General features: G+C 37.0%; 1 protein-coding gene across 1 annotated transcript in view; it reads left to right on the plus strand.

Annotated features, from left to right (window-relative positions):
* The window catches only part of LOC139118495 (uncharacterized), a 57,289-nt gene that overhangs the window by 6,034 nt on the left and 30,136 nt on the right, over nt 1-21,119 (plus strand). Inside the window, exons 4-7 of the mRNA XM_070681788.1 lie at nt 5,626-5,745; nt 6,376-6,501; nt 6,624-6,740; nt 15,181-15,387. Of these exons, the coding sequence (XP_070537889.1) occupies nt 5,626-5,745; nt 6,376-6,501; nt 6,624-6,740; nt 15,181-15,387 (570 nt within the window). The remainder of the gene's footprint in view (nt 1-5,625; nt 5,746-6,375; nt 6,502-6,623; nt 6,741-15,180; nt 15,388-21,119) is intronic.

Raw genomic sequence — 21,119 nt, forward strand, 5'->3', positions numbered from 1 at the left:
GCCCAAGAACTTGAAGAAATTCAAAATAACAATGCGATCATTCCTGGCGACTGCGACGAAAATCGCTGAGTCGGCGTCCAGCTCTCGCTGAATCGGGCAACACACTCTGCTTGCATATTGCAACTGTTCATAACAGTTGCCGTAATCCATGTCTGGATTATTTCAAAACTGCACGTTTTCTGGTACAAATTATCCATCCAAAATATCCATCCAAAATAGAGCCTGTAACCCCACTAGCTGTACCACCTCCTCTGTCTGAATGTTACGACGGTTGGCGCACACCAGACTGACAGTGAATGAGACAAATCTATTTTTAGTGTACTAGGCTACGCCAAAAAAGCCAGCGCTATTGTTTTTATGTAAATTTACGAAAAAAATGTTACTTTTTCTTTTGCTTTGAACTCTTGACCCATTTCTCTGTCTGAAGCAGTTCGTGTTGCATGTAAAATATTAATGAAATTTTGATGAACGTATTTGCGTATGTTACATTACTAGTAGGATATTGTGTTCGTGTGTTGTCAACGTAATCCAAACTTATAAAAATGCTCGGTCTCGGGCGATGATTTTCCGACGTTCGATCTCTCAGACGTCGGTTTCTGCATTTTGGGCTGAAACTGACGAAAATACCGGACCAAGACGACAAAGACACGCAAGTTGATACAATATAATAGCAATAACCCCTTCCGCAGTCGGGTATACACTCGACTTTCGTACAATTCGCTCCATATAGCACTCGCCCATCGGCTATATGTCGCGCATTGTACCAAAATCTCGTGTATACCCTCCTGCGGCGGGGGTTATTGCTTAATTACATACATCGTATATGCACACACACTGCGATTCAACGGTAACCCGTCAGTGAAGTCACTGGCCGTAGTCAATGTCTGACTAAAAGTGGACCGGAAGAACTTTGAATTTGACAAATTTTCTTAAATGTTCAAATTACGTGTTTGACGCAGAAAATCCCTTTTGCTTTGTTTTTTGAAAATTATGCATGTAAAGTCGATAAAGCGCATAACAAATGATTTACATATTAAAGCGCCATTAGACGACTAAAATCGTTCTACCTTATAGCGAATATATATATATATATATATATATATATATATATATATATATATATATATATATATATATATATGCATACACACAGGAATTTCAAAGAAGAAAGGGTTGTAGTTAAGATAATGCTTTGAAATGATAGCCCTCGGTTGTACTTGCCTTGCAGATAAACATAGCATTGGCTCAGCCATTTAATAATTAATAGTTATTAACTCTATACTGGATTTGTCGATGAAAAACCTCATTAATTGCCATCTGTTGTAAAGAGCACTAATTTGTTCACATTCTGGAAAGATGATTAAGAAGCCCATTTATGTACAAGCGTATGAAATGCGGGCATTAGTCTTTGAAGGCATGACCGCTTACTACCGTCAAGTGTATCGGAAGAAGTAGAGTGAGTTACACAGTTGCTATAACGTCGTGAATTTCTTTGGAAAGCTGGACTTTTGCAACACAACAATCAAAAATTCACATCTGATAAAATGTTAATTATGTTAGACTATTTTTCTGGCTGCATCATACGCCTTTGGATTAGCCACACTCCATTTTGAATTTAATATACCATTGGGGAGTCTTTATTGTCGAGTGGTTATGCTTACGACAACATTTAAACTGCTGAGTTTCTGGCACAAATTTTCGTTCCATGATGTTTGTTCTATTTTAACTATGCTTTGACAGTGCGCTTTTTGGATGCTTAATCAATCTCACATGAGATTTGGAACACGTTCGATTTTATCCATGTGGCAAGTTCAAAACGTACTGAACATGAATCACATGTATATCCACACGAAGAGAGTTAAATTTCACTTCAATTTGTCGTGAAGACATCGTAAAAATGAAGAATATGAGGGTTTTGGTACCTGGCGTGAAAAGGAGAGTGGCTTTTCACATCAAGGGGTAATTAAGAAACCCTAGCGAACAATATTAAATGTATTTAAACTCTTGAGAATACACCAGTGCTACACTTGCAAAGAAGAAGTCAACAGTAAAAATATGCACGCGAACTGCCGCAAAAGAAAATTGATATGTTAAGAAATTGGCAGGTGTTACTTTAAGGAAAAATACTTCATCAAGCCAACAAGCCTTAGGCCGTTCCAATTTCGATTGGTCAGATGACTATAAGCCCATACTGCATTTTTTGTCAAAATTAGCAAATTGCTTATTCTCAAAAACTGCAAGGCGAATCCAGTATGAATTTCTTGTGTAGAATGTTTGTACTTCAACAACTAAAATTGCGAGCGGATATATAACCTCGGCTGTCAAAAAATATATTAAAATATTTTTCTCCAGAACCAACACACCATTTGAACTGAATAATTTTACTCATCTCATCATCAAGTGTACGATGGGCTTTAGATCTGTCTCGTGCTTTAGCGGCAATATTGCTATGTCCAAATCCGAAAAAAAACTATCAAAACGATAGATTAATGTTCACATTTTTCTAGAAAATCAAGGCACCATTTGAAGTTAGCTTTTTACCCATAGGATCATTAGTATGTTGAAATATGACTTTGTGATGCACATTTGTATGAGTCATTCTGTGTGGCGGCCATATTTGTGTTTGAAAAAACCCACAATTATCGGAGAACTATGTTCAAAAATTTTCTTCTTCGAAAGCAATGCACCATTTGAACTGAAATTTTACTAATGTCATCAAGTTTTTGAAAGGCACTAGGATCGGTGATGTGACGTTTGGCGGTCATATCGCCTTTTGCCGAAAACCTATGATAACCGTGGAATAATGTTCATAATACTTTTAATTTTAAGTGAAATTTTACTCATATCATCATCAATCTGTGTACATTTAAGTTTTTGTAGTGCATATGGATCGGTCCCGTGGTTTGGACACCACATTGCATTTTGCCAAAAAGCTATCATCTTTTCTCTAGAACCAACACATCCTTTGAACTTAAAAGTTTACTCATATAAGCATCGAGTTTGCAAATGCATTCAGATCGATCTCGTGCTTTAGCAGCCATTTTGCTAGTTTCGAAAAAATATATGAATAATGTTCAAAACAACTACCTCCAAGACCAACACACAATGTTAACTGTACTATGATCATTAATATCTGTGTCCTCAAGTTTGTCTGCACATTTGGATCAGTCACATGGTTTGGCGGCCACATTGGCATTTGCGAAAAACCTAATTTAGCCTTAAAAGTGTGTTCATCAACATCTTCTAAAAGACCAACACACCATTCAAATTAAAATTTCACTCAAGTCACCTTAAGCATGTGTGTGTTCAAGTTTGTTCTGAAAGCACTTTGGGACCAATCAAATGGTTCGGAGGACATATCGTCATTTGCGGAAAAACATATGATATTCATGAAATGATGGTCAAAAATCTTCTCGAAAACAAATGCACCATTTAAACTGTATTTACTCATATCATCAGTATTTTGTGTGTTTCTTAGTGTTCAAAATGCAGTGCGATCAGCTGAGTGTTTAGCAAGACATATCTGTTTTTGCGAAAGACCTTTAATTATCATGACATATTATTCAGAATTCCTCTTACCTAGATATAAAAGACCATTTGAATTCAAATGTTGCACATACGATCATAAATGCAATTAATATACAGTTTGCGAAAGCTGTGCCAATTAATCCCAAGATTCGAAAGCAATATTGCCATTGAAGAATAAACTTGCGATATGCGTAAGGGCCCTGGGTAATTAGAGCACGCCCACGGTGAACGCAACTTTAGTCTTTAGGGGCGGGGGGTTTGGCTATTATTTGATTACCGTGCGCAAAAATCGCACTACAAGTTTTCCTATCGCAATATCTCGTTACCAGCATTACGGCACCGGCGGTACATCAGCAGTCTGGTGACATACATGTGAACCAGTGCACGAGTAAAATAACGTAGCAATCATGTTGGATACACTGTTTGATTTCATTCTATTGATTGCGTCATTGTTCAGATTGATTTAGGGGGGTGTGGGGGGGCTGTCGGTGGCGTATACGTGATTTCATATCGACGTAATCATCGATTGTTGGATGCAGATACAAAATGAGGCTTGGTTGGATTTTCGCACTTCAAAACTTTCGTTTAGGGGAGGGGAGAGGGGGCTGAGGACAAATACTTTTAGTTTTGTTTACCATGCGCTTGTTTTAATTGTCCACGGTCCCTAAACTAATATTTAAAAAATCGTCTTCACCAAACCAATAGACTATTTAAGTTCAAGTGAACAAATATTATTACACCTCACTCATTCAGCGTGCACTGCCATTGGTTAAACACGACTCACGGGACATGTAAAAGAACGTGTTGTAACACACCTCATCCGCAGTCTGTATTCTAATTCGCCAATTGATAGTCACGTGGGATGCGTTCTTTTTGTGCTGATCCACGTAAACGACGTCATCAGGCATCATTTGTTTGAACTGTTGCCTGCCAGGCATCAGTTCCGAAAAATGATGCCCGCTGACGTCAAAAACGATATTTGACGCGAACGCGGACCGGAATGTAAACAAAGATGTCGTCTGCGGCCGATCGAAACTATAATCCAGAATTTTTTTGGTTTATCCTACTTTCTGAAGAAGAATTGAATGCTTTGGTTTCCAACAAGGACTCGATACGGACAAAAACTATAATCAAAGGTGAATTGAACGTTTTGCAGAAGTATTGCGAACTTTTATATAGGAAAAACTTTTTTCTCACTGAACCACTCAAACATATTACATCATAGACCTACATGCGACAAGTGTTGTGTATAGTACGTTCTTATGCATGGCTACGGATGAGGTGTGTTACAAAACACATATTGACTGGCATGAGGGCAACAGCATACGTCTTTAACCCCTCGGGCCTGTGAGTCACCCCCAAAAACAGACTGTTTCCCTCGGCCTACGGCCTCGGGAAACAGTCTGTTTTTTCGGGGTGACTCACAGTCCCTCGGGGTACAGACGTATGCTGTTGCCCTCATAGCCAGTCAATATGTGTATAATGATGCCCTCTGCGAACGTGATGATGCCCTCTGCGAACTTGATGATGCCCTCTGCATTTGATATTACATGGATGACGTCATTTTACTTACTGCGCATCCTTTCTGCGCATAACAAATTGTCGTTCGCTTGTACTTGCTACTATCGCTGCGAAACGTCATGCAGAGCTGTCACCGGCACAGTTAGACGATATTTTGATGCAAGTAAACAGCAAACGAACGAAAATGGCAACAAGGAATGCAATTTCTGTGTTCAGCGACTATGCAAGCAACAAATTTGGATACGCGACCGAGGAGATCGGCAAACTTTCAGCGGCAACCCTAGACTTGGCACTGACAACATTTACGCTGAGGTCCGGACTCATGCAGAAAGGTGAACTGTAGGCCTAGCCTACTCGAAGAAGTTGTTCGGTGTAATAAAAATAATAACACATGAGAGCTAGGGCAAGATCACGATTTATTGCCTGCCCAAGGGATGGTGGTCATGATCGAAATATTGATGATGCCCGAGCCGTGTTTGAGCTTTCTCGGATATTGACCAGTCTGGCACAAACTCTTTTCTCTCCTCCCAACAAACGTTGCTTTCATCTTTAATCATGTTTGTTTGTTTTCCCCAGCACCTTGCATAGAAGGAGATTTTACCTGTAGGAATGGCATACATTGCATCAGGCCTTTCTTGGTCTGTGATGGTGTCAACCAATGTGGTGATATGAGTGACGAATATGACTGCATTTATCGTGAGTTGATAATTTTCCCATCACCAAAGCAGGAACAATTAAAATATAGAAATAAATAATAACATGCCGGTCATATACGTACAAACCTAAATTTTAACTCCCGTTTAGCCATTAAGACATTTTGTCGAAGAAAAAGCAACAAATAAAGCTTTTTGTGCCTCTTTCGGGCTCTTGCCCAGCTTTGACCCCTCATATGTGAAAGTGACGTCATTTGTAGAAATATTTGAGTTGGGATGTATGTATTTGGTCAAACATGTACACCCCTCCCAATTCAACGGAATTGTAGAACTTGAGTCGTGTAGTTTGAACATGCTTGTACTGAAGGGAATTCCCGTCTATATGCCCAAGGAAATTCATGCAATCTAAGGATGTAAAAGAGTCATCGCATCGAACAACGACGGCGTCGACATCCATTAAATAAATATTTCAATTTTAACATAAAAATAATTAAGATGATATTACGATTAAATGTGCATAAAGAACGGACATATAACCATCAAAAGTTGGAGTAGACTGCGTGCAATTCTGTCATACAGGCAAGTACTCGAAGATACCTTCATGCAAAGTCAAGGAGAAAAACGTGGAACTACAGACTCCTTACATAAACATTATCTCTTCTTACCATGACAGCTGATTGCGGGCCTAACCAGTTTAGATGTGACTCTGGCAGTGAATTTGGTGTCTGCATTCCAAACGATTACTTTTGCGATAGAATAAGTCACTGCTATGGAGGAGAAGATGAGACTAGCTGTGGCGGTAAGCTTCTCTGAAAGTCATAATCGTGTACAGAAGTGTAAATATATTCTTTTTTGCGTATGTCAAGATTATGTGATAATTCTATTCATTTTTAAACAACACAGACTCTTGTTCAATTTTAGAATGCTCTGAGGATGAATTTCAGTGCATTACTTCACGGGAATGTGTAGCGTCTTTGAAAACATGCGACCAACTATTTGACTGTCGAGACGGAAGCGATGAAAGCGCAAGCATGTGTGGTAAGCAGTATACCTTCGTAATTACCCAAGTACCAACGAATAAAAATAATACATATTTTGATGATGTATGCAGACAATTCTGAGGGAGAAACCTGTGACAGTCTCCTTTACGCTGAATATCGACATAAAGTTAAAAAAAATATTTCTACGTTTAAAATTGAATTGAACGATTGGACTCTGAAAGTGAAGTTAAATTGCTCATTTGAACAATGATCTCTCTTAATCATTCGAGTCATGTATTGCTACTTTACTGAGCGTTGCGACTGTGCCAATGTATCTTTGACCTTGATTGTCTGTGTCTTGTGAGCGAAATATGCAACTTTTAAGTGGCACTCCCACTTGGTAACATTTTTAAAACTCATTTTTAATGCCAACGGTAGATATTTGACTATTTGACGTGACGACTGCGCATGGATCGCGAGATATCGATAAAAACATGTCCTCAAAAAAGTAAAAGTTTGAATTCCGGTGGCCCACCTAAATTCAGCTTCCGAACATCGAACGTTCGGCACTGGGACCATTGTCAACTAAGCAAGGGAATACGAGTCTACGCTGACGCTGCTGCACGCCATAGTACCACTCGTGTCGGTGATCGGTCATGCCCCGTGTGAGAAAGCCGAGTCTTATTGACTCGGCATAAAACGAAAAAGAAACTTTGCTGATTCCACCAGAATTCGCATAGAAATGACGAGTATAGCCGCTGGGAAAACTATCGGGAGCGCCTCGGCATTCTTACCCAATTATAATCGATGCATCGATGGTCTGTGACTCAATTCTGGTCGCACACAGATTAACCCTTTCTACGGAAAAACTGCCTAAATATTAGGGTACATTTGATTTGAATAAACCAACATTTTATCACGGAAACACCCTGGATAATCGCGGTCGGTACACCTAAGTATAACACATCTTTGCCTTGCTAAGAGCGCACTGCACGGATATCCGACTCGAGTTGACAATGCAATATAATACAGTAGCAATGGAAATTAGCAGGATTTCAACATTTCAACATTTTGAAACTGAATATGGCAAAAACTACCTTGACGCGGTAGTAGATTATATCAGTGATATACCTGCATATTCAAATTGGAAACATATATAGCATTATGCCTTTACGAAATGGAACTTAGTTTCGGCCGAGAGGCTGTCTCAGCACTTGCAGACGACAAAATGTAGTCCGATCAGAGGCGGCTAATGTTTTACACCTAACCAGATATGAACTGAATATGCTCACGTGCATTAGTGTGATTTGTTGACAGAATGACAAGAACATTAGATAAAAGTGTTGGAACTGATTTTGTTTATAGTTGGGTGGCCAAGGCATATTTTTCTACTTTTGACAGTAAAGTGGTATGGTACGAAGGTGAAAAATAAAAGGTTGAAGGACCTTGATTCATTCAATCAAAAGTTATGAATTTTTTAATATTGAAAAATGACAATTTTGGCTTTTCGTCCAATTTCTGCCAAGAATTCAGTCTCATGAAAGTTTGACAATCTTTAAACTTTGTATTTATCCCATATATAAACATGAAGATTTGTTCTGGATCAAAATTTTGTTCTTATTACAGAAAACTGGAAAATGGAAAGTTTATACTACTCAATGTTCAGGGAACTTTCAATACAGGTGGATTGGCCATGTAGAATATGACTTCCTTGTTAAACTGAGATAGCAATAAAAGTTTGGAAAGTCAATGTAAAGTTAGTCTTGGTATTTTGTAGATTATAAGATATTAGCTGTATTATATTTTCATATTTCTGTCAGGTATAGTACGTTATGACACTGTGATATAGTATTGACATATAGATAGTGATTTTCTTTTTTTGAAGTATATTTTTACCTTGTCTCTAGTGAACAGGCTAGCAATTGGTAAAAAAGCAATGTCTACCACTGAGGGCGCTTTGGATCTACAAAATGAGTTTTGTAGAATGGTTGTCTCCAGCCAAGTTTGTGTTAGTTCTGAAGCAAAGTGATCGGCAAGTAACTGTTACTTTTGCCATTGTTCAGCACAAATCTTTTGATATCAGATAGCAAAGGCAGCATACAGAGACAGCAGTGTACCAGCTATCGGCCATTATTAAATTTGTAAAGGGATACTTGAAATTGAATAGGTGAGCTGTCAACTGTTAAGAGGGGGAAGAGGGTGAAAGTCGCGGGTCAACAATTGGGGTTGAGGGTGCTTTTACATATCTGGGCTTGGAGTGCAAGGAGTGTTATCCTGGGGTGGGGTTGGTCAGTTGAGGATGGGATTAAGATTTTTTTTACAAGTGTAGGTTTCAAAATTCTTAGCCCTTTTTAAATTTCTACAGCAAATATATTTGCCCTTGCAAACGTCCACATCTGCTAATACTTGTGATTCTATTGAAAAGTTTAAAAATAAAGTTCTGTAACAGGGCCAAGTTTAAATTAATGATTACAGAAATCAATGTGCAGATGTATGTCATAATGTATTATCCTTGTACATCTTTTGGAAGAAATTGGGCAAGTCTGAGATAGCTGTGTGCACAGACTGCTGCAGAGACAGTTCCGAATATAGTGATGGGAGCTAAAAAAGGAATGAGCAAGTAGTCAGATTTTCAAATTTTTATTGCGAACATTATCATGCACAAAGAACAAGTACATCATTGTGTACAATAGGTAATATCCAAAACTATTAACTGCAACAAACATGGTTAACGTAGCCCACAGGGGACTGCATAACAGTCACTCGAGGAGATTCTGACATTTGGTCACTCTAGGAATCTCTTTATCTATGAAATTTACTTAATGTTTTCTCAATGAGTTTTATTTTGGACTGTTTGTTCATCAATTAAGGGTAGTCACCTGTTATCAAACTATGCTCATATATGGTCAAAGGGGCGTTCCTTGGTATTCAAAATGCTCATGTGATGACGCCGTTTTTAAAAAGTGGCCACCCGTTTAAAATCTGTGATTGGTTAGATTTTCTTTCCATGGTAACTGTGGCAAAATTGGAACAGGTGACAGTATACCTTTAAAATATTCCAGAGCAGAAACTTGGAATCGAAAGTGCCAAAGGTTGCAAAGTGCAATTACATAATATAATAGGAAACAAAATGGGAACAAATGTATACATGAGTCAATAGGAAGACTGGAAAATACTGTTAGCCAGTTCTGAACTGACTGAACTGTGCACACATGATTTGATGAGTGAAGTTCATCCGCAAACCGGCCCAGGAATACTGTCAAAAGTTGAAGCCGGTTCAGTACTGCAGACCGTTCACGCACAATTTTTGGGTCAGTACTAAACCTGATGAAATGTATGTGTATGAATCCCTAACACTGGCCGAGGTTTGGCTAGCAATGCTGTCGTGATGGCAATTGCTACTTTGTGTTGGTGGCACTCGTGATGGCTTTCTGGTAGTCTCAGCACGTGAGGATGGTGGTTGTTCCAGTGGTCTGTGGTAAAGGAAAAATAATCAAGCGTCAAATTTTCTGAGATGTTTGTGTTGAGGAAAATATTTATGACTCATCAAGGACACCGTTCTCGAGATTCAAAATTGTTGATCACTACCATAATGAACAAATTTATCTTTATCTCGATGAAATCATGTCTATTTTCACAAATTCAAAGTCTAACCTTTTGACGCAATAAAACTTCTGACGTCGCACGGATACGCATACAAGTACACCTTAGCCACGTCGGCCATCTTGTTTTTCCACTAACACGTGTCCTCACCACTTGTTCATATTTACGACTCATCAAGGACACCGTTCTCGAGATTCAAAATTGTTGATCACTACCATAATGAACAAATTTATCTTTATCTCGATGAAATCATGTCTATTTTCACAAATTCAAAGTCTAACCTTTTGACGCAATAAACTTCTGACGTCGCACGGATACGCATACAAGTACACCTTAGCCACGTCGGCCATCTTGTTTTTCCACTAACACGTGTCCTCACCACTTGTTCATATTTACGACTCATCAAGGACACCGTTCTCGAGATTCAAAATTGTTGATCGCTTCCATAATGAACAAATTTACCTTTAGCTAGATGAAATCTTGTCTATTTTCACAATACAAAGTCTAATCTTTTGACGCAAAATCTTCCGACGTAAGGATACGCATACCGTACACCTTAGCCATATCCGTATATCGGCCACCTTGTTTTTCCACTAACAGTAACACGTATCATCGCGACTTGTTACCATACAAAAGAGTGAAACACTTACCTGACTTTTTCCTGTGACGGTCCTCTAGATGCACTAAGGTTTATGAAGCAGCTGAGTGCCGTTACCTTGCTCCGGATTGCCAGCAATAGCCGGCCTTCGACGATATTTCTGACGATGAGTACTACGGCTTTACTCTAGCCAGAGACGATGCTGAAGTTGGACTCAGTTTCGGATTCAGTTTCGGATTCGGTTCTTATATTTCCAGCTCATGTTATTATTTTTTCGAAGAATATAATAACTACTGATACACAAGGAGATATTTTAACTAGATGAAATTACTGCACAAATAGCATGTATTTTATCACATAAATGTAGCATGTAGTTCATGACATAAATGTTTCATATATAATCATAATTTATAAAGTTTAAAAAATCAAAACACTTTAGGCAGTAGAGCAAGGAACTGTAATGCATGACTACACAAGACAAAACTGCTGAAAAATCAGTCAAAATTACAACTTATGAGCTGTCCATCTCAATTATGGGCATTATGCAGCTCAGACTATTCAAGCTAACAGTACTACGCACAATTCAAGAAATGCATTCAATGCTATCTTTATTACGCAACATATTATGTAAAACAACATCAATCAAAACATCAAATTAATACAACATATTAACATTAAACCATGTGACACACATTGTGACATATAAAATGATTAAAGTATGTTTTTTTAAATATTGTTTTCCTTGCTCGACACTTCCTTTAAATTTTAAATTAGAGTGCTTTGAAGCTTTCTGTAATTTCTATTTTTTAACCATTTGTGAATATATGCACACAATTTATGCCATGAAATATATGCATTGTTTTATTGTGATCTTATTTTCACTTTGTCTAGTGTGATTAGATATTATTTTAGCTGAAAAAAGGTCCAGGGAAAGTAAGGAAAATCCAGTATTCCACAGTGTAACAATTGGCTGAAAATATAAAATTTCTTTCAGTCTCTCGAATCCGAAACCGAATCCGAAACTGAATCCAAAACCGAATCCGAAACCGTGTCTAACTTCAGCATCGTCTGGCCAGAGTGTAACGTGCACAGATACCCAGAACCATGGTCATCATGCTTCCCATAGACTACCATGTATCAGAAAAATTAAAACTGTGATAACTTCATTAATATGCAAGCCACGCCCACCAAAACCTTTTCAGTTCTAGCCATTTGAATTCTGAAGATGTCTACCAAATTTGATTGAAATACGTTCAGCCGTTTTTGAGATAATGGGGATACAGACACACGGACACACAGACACACACACACACAGACACACACACACACACACACAGACATGGCTAAACCATATGCTCACGTGTGTGAACACGTGAGCAAAAAACTGATATCTATGTGGTATTGGTTAAAAATATAATAGAACTGATTGCGAATCATGAAAACGACAAAAACTAAGGAGAAGTTTAAAAAAAACTTACCTGAGGTAAAGGCATGATGTTATATATAAAGTCCTCTCAGTGGGAGGTAAATTAAATGCGTCGTTCGAACTTATCATGGACTCCCAATCAGTACAACAACAAAACTTCGGGGGATTTCGGGTCATAATCAGAAACGATCGTAAAACTTCTGGATGTGGAAAATGCGCTCGGGAAATGACATGTTTTTAACGATGTCTCGCGATCCGCGCGCAGTCGCCACGTCAACTATCGACCGTTGGCATTAAAAGTGTGTTTTAAAAATGTTACAAAGGGGGAGTGCTACTTTAAGCAGCATTTGCCGTCCTTTTTATCACTTGTCCGTAACTTTCCCCATAAATAAATGTCAACAAAGTAAGAATGCAAAAATCGTGTGTTAGATTTGAAAGTACTTTTTAACAAATGCATGTGCAAATTACTGTTAACATAGTGTAATAACTATACTTCAAGTTCTGTAAGCACCTTAGGCTGTACATTTAGGCAACCAATAAATCAATTTGCACCTTCAGAAAAGAAAATCGAAATGGAGCTAATTTTCAATTTTCAAATGGTTTCATCATCTTGATTATTAACTTTTAGGCCGATTTTTAAATTTAAATTCTATGGTCTGAGATTGAAATATAGAAATAGGTGTGTACTGCCGTGAGGACGGCACTTTAAGGACATTCAAATTTCCCTCTGACCAACTCTATTTCCAACAATGCACTATTTCCGCTTTCCCAATTTTCGATTTACCAAAGATCTCATTTTATTATTTTATTTTGGGCTTTGCAACAGATAGTATCTATCTTTGGCCTAGGAATGCATCGAATTGTGACATTTATTTGCGCGGCAACTTGTTTGAATGAACTGAGTAAGGAACATGCAAGGAACAATAGTGTTGCGGCCAGAAAGAAAAGTTGTTTGACCTGACCTTCAAAAGTTTTACGCGCTATCCGTCAATGTCGCAAACTTGTACGGTGTAAAAGTTGTGACAGCCATCAGCCAAATAACAGTGCGGCATCCACATTTAATTTTATCTGATTAATTTATTCATGATCAGCTGTCAATATTTGTTTCGCTTTAAACCGTATGCCGGCCAACTTTATGAATTGCCTACACAACCCTATCCAAATATTGACCTTGAAGGCGATGATATCATGTTTGAGACAGTATCGTCTTACACTTCGTTCCCCGATTAAATAATAGACAGTAGAGGGGGACTCCCCCCTCCCCTCCACTGTCTATGATTAAATGGGCGCAATTTGTTGCGCAATAAGCAACATCGCGCCAACGGAAACAATAATTTTGCTACGTGCAATCTCGCCAAACGGAGTTAGATGATGCTATAAATGATAGGGTTGGCAGCTCGGCAGTTCATCGCGATTTTTTTTTCAATTTAGCACAGAATAGCAACCAAATTACGTGTCAGCTTGAAAGAAAAAAGTGTGATGTTGGCTTAGTGTGAAATACGCTGAAATTTATGAATAGAAATGAAGTTTATGAAATCGAATTTAGAACGATCGGAGCTCGGTGGTCGACGTCTCCGTTTTTAAAGTACACCATTCCTAGTCTGCCCTGCGTTCAGTGATACCAAGAGGCGACATCGGACCTGTGCCCCTGCAACTTTCAGTGACCTTTCAAGAGTACACCCCTAACAAAACAAAGTCTATCGCTCTAAATACATCGTTATCATTGTACATTATACCATATAACGAGAATAAAAATTCGGGCATGACATCTGTGATTTAATTTCAAACTTCAAACTTATACGCATGGAAAGACCGGTAAAAATTTCGCACTTGGTTGCAAACACATCTTTGTGGTAAATCACAGTGATATTGGGGAAAGGGTGACGGACATCGTTTTCATTACCAGAAAGTCGCAATGAAATGTTACCGTGGCAACAGAGTGCTGGTAGACAAGTTTGCTACAGATGGGGACATGTGGATGCGCTATCCAATCATGCGATCTCTAAGTCGGAAGCAATCACACTCAAAGTCCAACCCGAAATGACGAAGTAAAATATTATTGGCTGATAGTTTTGTGCAATTATCGTTACCGAGCCCGCCCCAGTACATTTGGTCACGCGGAGACAAATGTTACACCTTAATAGGCTAAACCCGGAATTCGAATCGACCACGGTACAAACAAAGCCATGTGCGCAAATGCGCATAGACGTACGTGTATTTCCATACGCGTTAGTACACACATGTGAGCTTGTTTGTACCGGCATCACGTGATTATTTGGGCATACTTAAAGTTTGTAGAACGCATCGCGTCCTTTTTATTCCGGAGTGGAACCACTCCAACTCGATACAATTGTTTCCGCCATAGTATCCAAAGATGCTGCAGCCACACCCCAAATGAAAGGGGAAAATTGGTTATTTGGTATATTGAAAATTGAAAAAAAAACCCCGGAAATAGTGCATTGTTGGAAATAGAGTTGTCACAGGATAATTGTGATGGCCGCAAAGTGCCATTCTCACATCAGTATATACCTATGTCCTACACTTAAATCTCAGACCAAAGATTTTAAATTTAAAAATGGGCCTAAAAGTTAATAACCAAGATGATGAAACCATTTGAAAATTGAAAATTAGTTCCATTTCGCTTTTCTTTTCTGAAGGTGCAAATTGGTTTATTGGTTGGCCGAAATGTGCCACGGATTGTCATAGAAAGCAATTATGTGACCCTTTAGCAGACTGGGAATATAGATATTTACGTTTCGGACATTTTGTATACTAAGCACTAAAGATTAAATATACAAGAAAAAAAGTATGTATAAATTCCAATGCAATGATTTTGTAAGTGTGTTATTATAAGATTGCTATTATTTTCAGTGCCAGTTCTGAGAAATGTCGCATTAGGCAAACCTACGGAGCACTCGGTACCAAGCCAAGTAAACGGTACATCAGAAAATGCTGTAGATGGTGACAATGCCACATGTGCGCACACAGAAAAACAGTATGCACCTATGTGGTCAGTGGATCTCGGAAAGACCTATCTTGTCTACGAAATTAGGATTACACACAGAAAAACTTGGAATCGTGAGTATTACTGCGTGTGATCTCTATCCCAAGCAAATAGTAACTGTGTCTAGTTAAATAATAACACATGAGAGCGAGGGCAAGATCACGATTTATTGCCTGCCAAGGGATGGTGGTCATGATCGAAATACTGATGATGCCCGAGCCGTAGGCGAGTGCCGAGTCTAGGGTTGCCGCTAAAGTTTGCCGATCTCCTCGGTGGCGTATCCAAATTTGTTGCTTGTATAGTCGCTGAACACAGAAATTGCATTCCTTGTTGCCATTTTCGTTCGTTTGCTGTTTACCTGCATCAAAATATCGTCTAACTGTGCCGGTGACCAGCTCTGCATGACGTTTCACAGCCATAAGTTGCCAACTGCAAAGTACAACAAGCGAACGACAATTTGTTTTGCGCAGAAAGGATGCGCAGTAAGTAAAATGACGTCATCCATGTAATATCAAATGCAGAGGGCATCATCAAGTTCGCAGAGGGCATCATTACATTCGCAGAGGGCATCATCACGTTCTTTTACATGTCACGTGAGTCGTGTTTAACCAATGGCAGTGCACGTTGAATGAGTGAGGTGTAATAAAGTGTTATGTTTCATACACTGTAAATCCAAGTGTTTAACTTCTAAACACATAACTAAACACTTATCTGTTACACTTTTTAAACACGTTAAGGTGTTTAAGATATAGTAAACACTTGAAATGTTTAATTAATAAACACACATATTTAGGATTTAAACACCTGGTGTTTTTATTAATAAACGTGTCAACGCGTTTAACAACTAAACAGACTTACATGTTTATTGGGTTGTTACACTTTTTAAACACATATAAGTGTTTATGACCTAAACATGTTTATTCAAAAAACATATAAACATGTTTATCAAAAGTGTTTATCACACTAACAATTACCTTCAAAATTATGTCATAGGATATACAGATAGTTTTCAATCGGATTCGAACCAACAACATACGGCATCAGTCGCCTAGCTGAGAGGACATAGTTTCCAAAAAAAGACTGGATACAGTGTGCTAAATGGAATGCACAGGAAACATGTTGTATAGAAGCAAACATAATCAAAGGTCCCATTGTTCATATACCTGGCACCGTGAACTGCCATATTCAACACTCTCACATTAACAGTCAATAACCTTACTGTCAGCCTTTACAAAATGCGTTTGAGTTTCATTATCTTCAAGAAAGACGACAAGATTCGGCGATTCAAGTTCCCTGGTCTTGAAATAAACTTCAATGTCAGCATCTGGAACCTCCTATTGGAAATAGAGAATGTGTAATGCATTGATTAATATACTTGTGATTAGAAGTATGACTAAAGCAAGCTATTGTTACATGCTACATTATTCTTGCACAGATTAATGATCAATAGTACCACTATGCAATATTACATCCCATAATGTACAGGATAAATTGTCTGCTGTGACAGACAAAAACATGTAAGAAATCAGATGAACTCTATGAAACCAGATATTGAGCCATAATTTATACATCTTGTGATAACTGTTGCATTCAGTTTATCCTGTACATTATGGGATGTAATATTGCATAGTGATACTATTGATCATTAATCTGTGCAAGAATAATGTAGCATGTATAGCCAACTTCCCAGACAAACATATCATTTGAATGACCACAACCAGCAAAAATACTCAAAATATGTGTCAAGATTTGAAATAATTTCAACAAATCTGAATCAGGTCATCCCTACAAACCTGTACACAAAAGCAATCAGACAATGGGATTCTAAGAACTTAGATGATTTTTGGATTTTTTTAAACAAAAACAGCAAAAATTACTGGATAAATACAGTTTTGCAGATTTTTTCACAATTTGTACAAAACTGATATTGATCATCCACACCAACCTTCACATCAAATTTCAAAGTAGTCTGATGAGCAATTTAAAATTCCAAAACAAGAAATTTACCTTTTTAAGATAACAATTCTCTAGTACTTAATAAGCTCACACCACCTGTAAATTATATTTCAGAAAGCCTAGATATAGGAGAACATTTTGGTTACCATAGTGTACCATTGTTTACATAACTAACACGTGACAGGTAATTTGCATAAGCTTTCAAAAATTGGTTTCCCCAGTGTTTTGTTTCAATGCTTTGAGATATGTGGCTGAAATATGTGTGAGCTCAAGCTGTCTTAAAGATCTTCCAAAGTGTGTCTCAGAATTTTTTAAACCTCCTAAAACAATTTTTATGCCAGAAAAACTTCTAGAGTGGTGAGTTTAACCCAAGTTGATTTCTTTAAAATTGTACTCCAAAAAAACTAAGGACGATAGAAGAGCGTTGTGACAGCTTGCATTCTAGAAAGTTTAAGTCAGATATTTTGAAGTAGGCTATTTGGACAAAACATTGGGAAAACCAATTTTTTAAAGGTTATCCTAATTATCTGTCAAGTGATAGTTATATAGCAATTGTGATACAGTGGTTACCAAACGTTTCCCTATATCTTAGGCTTTCAGGAAATTATAATTTATGGGGGTTCTGAGCTTATTAACCACCAGAGAATTGTTAGATTAAAAATTAAAGTAAATTTCTTGTCTTGGAACCTTAAAATTTTTTTACAGAAAAACGGAAACAAATGTCAAAAAATAAGAATAGGCAAATTGCAACATAGTTTGAAAAAAATTTACTGAGGACAATCTAAGGAACCTTAACACCAAGTATCAAAGCAATCAAACAAGTGATTTCAGAGAAGAGTTTTTGACCAAAATCAGTAAAAATTGCCTCAATAATGTAAATTTTCAAATTTTACTACAATTTTTAACCAAACTGACTAAGATCACCCTGAGCAACCTGTATAACAAATTTTAGGCAAACGGTTTTAGTGATGATGATTTTTTGACCATAAACACAAAATATTGCCCCAAATACAAATACACACATTTCTAAATGATTTGTCACTTATAGCAGAGCTAAAAAGTCAGTATCTCATAAGATTTGATTTGAAGACATGATGGGCTTTCATACATTCTTCCGCAATGGTTGCATCAGATTACCGCAATAGATTTTACGTCTTTAAAAATAGTCTCCAAGTCCATACCTCAATACTAAAAGTGTTAGGCAGTTTGGTTCATCCTTTTGAATTTAGTGAAACAAGCGACCTAACGGTCGTAAGATCTCTGTTGTGTTACATAGAGAATAACTATTTGTGACACATGTGTTGATGAAGGTGGCAATGTTTGATAGCTCATTTCAGGATGGGATGACGAAAAGTAGCAAAAATAGCTGCAAAATATGCAATGAAGATTTCATTGTAATTTCAATATATCACATTAAGAGAATCCCTATGAACCTGCATACCAAATTTGAAAGCTATCAGACAAGTACTTTTTTGACCAAAAATGGCAAAAATTGCACCAAAAACATCACATTTAGTTAATCATTAGGAACCTGTAAACCGAATATTAAACTATCACATGAGCAACCTACATCCCAATATTAAAGCAATCAGACAAGTTGTTTTTGAGAAACGCTTTTAAAGAAAATTGGCAAAAATTGCCCCTAAAATACAAAACACCAGATTTCATTGTAATTTCAATATATCACATTGAAGTAATCCCTAGAGGAACCTGCATAGCAAATGTCCAAGTTATCAGATGTGCACTTTCAGAGAAAGAATTTTTTTACAAAAAATGGCAAAAAAGCTCCCCATGATACAAAATCACAAATTTCATCGTAATTCCAATATATCAGACATAGTTTATCCCTAGAAACCTACATAGTATCCAAGCTGTCAGACAAGTAGTCTTTTAGAAAAAAATATTTTGATCAAAAATGACAAAATTTCCCCAATAAAAAGTAATTGCAAATTTCATCACAGAATCAATACATCACATATAATTAATCCCTTGGAACCTGCATACCAAATATCAAAGCTATCAGATGAGTAGTTTTTGAGAAACAATTGTTTTACAAAATTTGGCAAAAGTTACTCCAAAAATACAAAATCACACATTTCATTGTTATTTCAATATATCACATTGAAGTAATCCCTAGAGGAACCTGCATAGCAAATGTCCAAGTTATCAGATGTGCACTTTCAGAGAAACAATTTTTTTTTGACCTAAAATGGTAAAATAAAATTCTTCAAAAAATACAAAATTCCAGATTTTTTTGTAATTTCAGTATATCACTTTAAGATACTCCCTCAGACCCTGCATACCAAATAATATCAAGGCTATCAGATGTGTACTTTTTGAGAAACAAATTTTTTAACAACACATGGCAAAAATTGCTTCCAAAAATACAAAATTACAGATTTAGTCATAATTTTGATATATCACATTAAAATTAATCCCTAAGAACTTGCATACCAAATATCAAAGCTATCACATGATTACATTTTGAGAAACAAATTTATTTGACCAAAAATTGGAAAAATTGCCTCAAAATACAAAGTAGTAGATTTCATCATAATTTTAATATATCATATTTTGATCATCTTTCTGAACCTGTTAACAAAATATCAAAGTTATCAAACAAGCGGTTTTATTAAAAAAAACATTGACCAAAAATTACAAAATTTGCCTTAGGCATAACAGTACAAAATTACATATTTCTGCACAATTTGATAAATCTGAAATACCCAATACACCTTAATCTTAAATATCAAAGCTTTCTGGCAAGTAGATTTGAAGATGATATACCAAAAAACAACAAACATCACCTTAAAAACACAAATATACATATTTCATCATTATTTGAAAAAATCTAAATGAGGTCAACCACACATTCATGAGAGTTTGCATATTATCACTTATTTGGACTGTTATTGCACAAGAAAATAAGTTGTTAAATACCATAGGTAAATTTAAAACAAACTGCAGCAAAATGTGGTTCTTAATTGGGTTAAAAATAGTACCAAACATTAGAATCGGCAAAATGTTGAAAACAGCAATCAGTTCAGTCCGAATCGTCGGAATGATATAAATATAAACGGTCTGCAGCGTCTTATACTCGAAGAGATATTTACAAACAGAAAGTAGTTCCCCTCAAAGACCTTGTTTATTAAATTTGCATATCGATTACCTCATTTGCATAGACTGATAAAAATACCAGTTTGTCACGCGCAGTATTAATTCAATATTATGACAGAACCCCATTGTTTTTATTGTCGGTAAGAATTACAGTATAGTTTTCAGTCAAGAAGATGCATAATATGTCCCGAAAAATATGTCCGGAATCTACATCGTACACCTTCAATGTGACGGCAATGTTATGATGTATACATAGGCAATTTGCATTGCTATCGTATTGACACTAGAACTGCGCGTGAAAATTATCAATAAAGTGATCTTCAAAAACAAACAATACTCATTCAAACGCTTTATAAGCCTGGGTGTTTACAGATAAACATTATAATTACCTGAATTATGGTCTTCCTGTCGAAAACGGACGTCAAAACGGCGAGTCCGAAACGCAGCAGACATCTTCGTAGGACGCGCCACTGTTTATGACTTAAGCGCATGCGCTACCCCCTGCAAAGCCGCAGTGCAACATGGGAGAGTAACACATAAGGTGTTTACGGTTGTGTTTACAACATTGGACATATTAAACACCAGCGTTTATATTCCGTAGCTGCATGTACATTACGTTTAACAAAAGTATGTTTAGAATAAAAAATATAGGTCAAAATTATTATATAATGTATTTTTCCATGTGAAATAATGAATTAATGAGATTTACATGTATCCGAATCAATATTAAATA

The sequence above is a fragment of the Ptychodera flava genome, chromosome 19 (assembly GCF_041260155.1).
Source record: "Ptychodera flava strain L36383 chromosome 19, AS_Pfla_20210202, whole genome shotgun sequence".
Lineage (NCBI taxonomy): Eukaryota > Metazoa > Hemichordata > Enteropneusta > Ptychoderidae > Ptychodera > Ptychodera flava.